The following is a 2,944-nucleotide window of genomic DNA, read 5'->3' as shown; positions in this document are numbered from 1 at the left end:
TATATATATATATATATATATATATATATATATATATATATATGTATGTATATTATATATTATATATATTTGTATAAACTTACCTTTTGTTGTTGTTGTTGTTGGTCACTGTTATAGTTAGATTGACAACCACTACTACCACTACTACAACTACTGCTGATAGTATCACAACCACCGCCACCACCGCCACTACTACTGCCGCTACTACTACTACTACTACTACTATTACTACTACTGCTGCTGCTACTACTACTACTACTACTACTAATACTACTGATTCCACTGCTAGCTTCCTTGGTATTGTCACCGCCGTTGTTGCTGCTACTGTCACCGATGCAGTAGCTGCTGCTGTTGATGGTGACGATGCCGTAGTCTTTAGTTCCAATACATTTGTTACTGAAGTTGATATTGTTATAACGCTTGCAGTTATTATTGTCTTTGCAGTTGTTGTTGTTGTTGTTGTTGTTGTTGTTGTTGTTATTATTATTATTATTATTATTGTTATTGTTATTCAATAGTGAGATATTATTCAACTGGAGACGATAGAGGTTCAATTTCTGCTGGAATTTCAAAGCTTGTATTTGTACGTCGCTGTGTAACAGGGCAATTTCTTCAAGCAGTGTTTTCTCTCGTTTGGTAAATTTGGCCTGAAGCCGGCGCATCTCAGCCTCCAGCGCACCAGTTCTCACTTCCTTCTCGGCAATATGGCTCTTCAGGGCTTGCACACATTCGTGACAGTCGACCGATTTCTGTTGCAGCTCAAGGTCGCACCCTTTGTCGCATATGCCCACGGTACGGCTCCCGCATTCGTGTAATTCATGTGAGGTTAAATGGCGGGCGTTAACCACGCTCGAACAACCTGGATTACGGCAGCAGAGCGGGCGGTAACCGCAACTTTGCGAATGGTTTACCATCATGGTTAGCGGTACTATCAAAGGACAACCACGATCAGCAAACTCACACTTTACCTGCATATCGGATATCAATTGTTGTAACGGAACAACCGCTTCGAGATTTTCCGGACGTAAAAAAACACCCGGAGTACAGTTTTCCGGACATGAACCGTTCCTAATGACCCACGGTACAATACACCCAGAGCAGAACACATGTCCACACGGGGTGCGAAGAGGATTTTCCAAAACACCCGAGCAGAGTTTACATTTTTTTTCGTCTTCCACCGTAGATACGAATTTCTCTATTTCGAACCCCATAATTTTCCTTTCTTTCTTTCTTTCTTTCTTTTGTTTTATTCTCTCTCTCTCTCTCTCTCTCTCTCTCTCTCTCTCTCTCTCTCTCTCTCTCTCTCTCTCTCTCTCTCTCTCTCTCCTTGTCTCTATCTTCCGTCTTTCTTTCTGTCTGTGTCTTCCTTCCCTCCCGGCACTCTATTCGTCCTTCTCCACTCTTCTATCTTCCGTCCATTCTCTTCGCTCGGATAAATCGTGGCAGATAAGCCCTCTGTTGTCGGTACATGCGTCTAGGTGATAGTAAATAGTAGTGGGACAGCGTTGCTGTGGTTGCGGTGGTGTCAGGGATAGTTTTATTGCGATGGTAGCAGATAATGTTGTGACTACAGTTACGACGATGATGATGATGATGATGATGATGGATTTGTTGTTGTTGTTATTGTTGTTTGGTAGTTATGGTAGGACTAACAGCAGCAAATATTACTGTAGTGATTGCTGAGATGATGATGGTGAAAATAGTGATAGTGGATCTGGTGGTTGCTGTGGTAACGTACACTACAAAGAGATGCAGGCGATCGGAGTTCAAACGAGAGCAGTTCCGTTATTTCACGTTTAGGACAGTGCTGTTGATGGCGGCGTGGCGATATTAGTGATAACGGTGGTGATATTGCAAAGGCGGTGGTGGTGGTGGTGTTTTTTTAGTGATAATAATGGTAACGGTGTTATTTAGTATTGGTGGTGGTGTTAGTGGTTTATAGTGGTGGTGTGTTGGTGGTGGCAGTAGTGGCAGTAGTGGCGGTGTTAGTAAAGCTATTGGAGGTGACGATGATATTGATAGTAAGCCACGAGAGTGAAAACAGGTGATTGCGTTAGTTACTGATGATGATGATGATGATGATGATGATGATGATGATGATGATGGTGATGGTGATGGTGATGTTTGTGCTAGTGGTGGCGGTTGTAGCGATGTTGGTGGTGGAGTAGGGTGTTGTAGCTATAGTAATGGTTGAGGTAGCAGTGGCGGTAGTATTTTTGGTGGTGGTGTGGTGTTGGTGCTACTCGGTGTCTGTTGCACCCTGTTTAATGTCTAATAAAAAAAACTTCCGGTCTTTCAGAATCTCTTCGTGATGTCAGAATATCCTCCAGGAAGCGATAATCCATTGTTGTTGTTGCTGTTGTTGTTGTTGTTGTTGTAATAGTAGTAGTAATAGTAGTTGTTGTCCTTGTGGTTGTTATTGATTTCATCCCAAACATTCTTTACTGCAGACAGAGCAAAAGAAAAAAATAGTAAAATATATAAAAAAGAAAAAAATAGAAAGAAAATCCTATAAATAATAATAATAATAATAATAATCTCTTCTGCTGGAAACACAAAGCCTCAAATTTGTGGGGAGGGGACTAGTCGATTACATCGACCCCAGTGTTCAGCTAGTACTTAATTTATCGACCCTGAGAGGATGAAAGGCAAAGTTGACCTCGGCAGAATTTGAATTCAGAACGTAGCGACGGGCGAAATACCGCTAGGTATTTAACCCGGCGCGTAAACGAGTCTGCCAGCTCGCCGTCTTAATAATAATAATAATAATAATAATAATAATAATAATAATCCTTTCTATTATAGGCACAAGGCCTGAAATTTGGGGGAGGGTGATAGTCGATTAAATCGACCCTAGTACTCAACTGGTACTTAATTTATCGACCCCGAAAGGATGAAAGGTAAAGTCGACCTCGGCGCAATTTGAACTCAGAACGTAGCGACG

The 2,944-nt window shown here is 41.6% G+C and overlaps 1 protein-coding gene across 2 annotated transcripts in view; it reads right to left on the bottom strand.

The window, feature by feature from the left end:
* Positions 1–1,232, bottom strand: part of LOC106879078 (E3 ubiquitin-protein ligase PDZRN3-B) — a 768,027-nt gene extending 766,795 nt beyond the window's left edge. The window contains exon 1 of one of the 2 annotated variants that reach the window (XM_052968369.1): positions 84–1,232. In XM_052968369.1, the coding sequence (XP_052824329.1) occupies positions 84–1,211 (1,128 nt within the window). In that variant the 5' untranslated portion in view covers positions 1,212–1,232. The remainder of the gene's footprint in view (positions 1–83) is intronic. The other variant, XM_052968370.1, reaches the window with a different exon arrangement.
* Between the last annotated feature and the right edge of the window lie 1,712 nt (positions 1,233–2,944).

This window comes from Octopus bimaculoides, chromosome 5, assembly GCF_001194135.2.
Source record: "Octopus bimaculoides isolate UCB-OBI-ISO-001 chromosome 5, ASM119413v2, whole genome shotgun sequence".
Classification (NCBI taxonomy): domain Eukaryota; kingdom Metazoa; phylum Mollusca; class Cephalopoda; order Octopoda; family Octopodidae; genus Octopus; species Octopus bimaculoides.
Note: the sequence above shows the minus strand (reverse complement) of the source record. Positions and strands in the feature narration are given on the sequence as shown.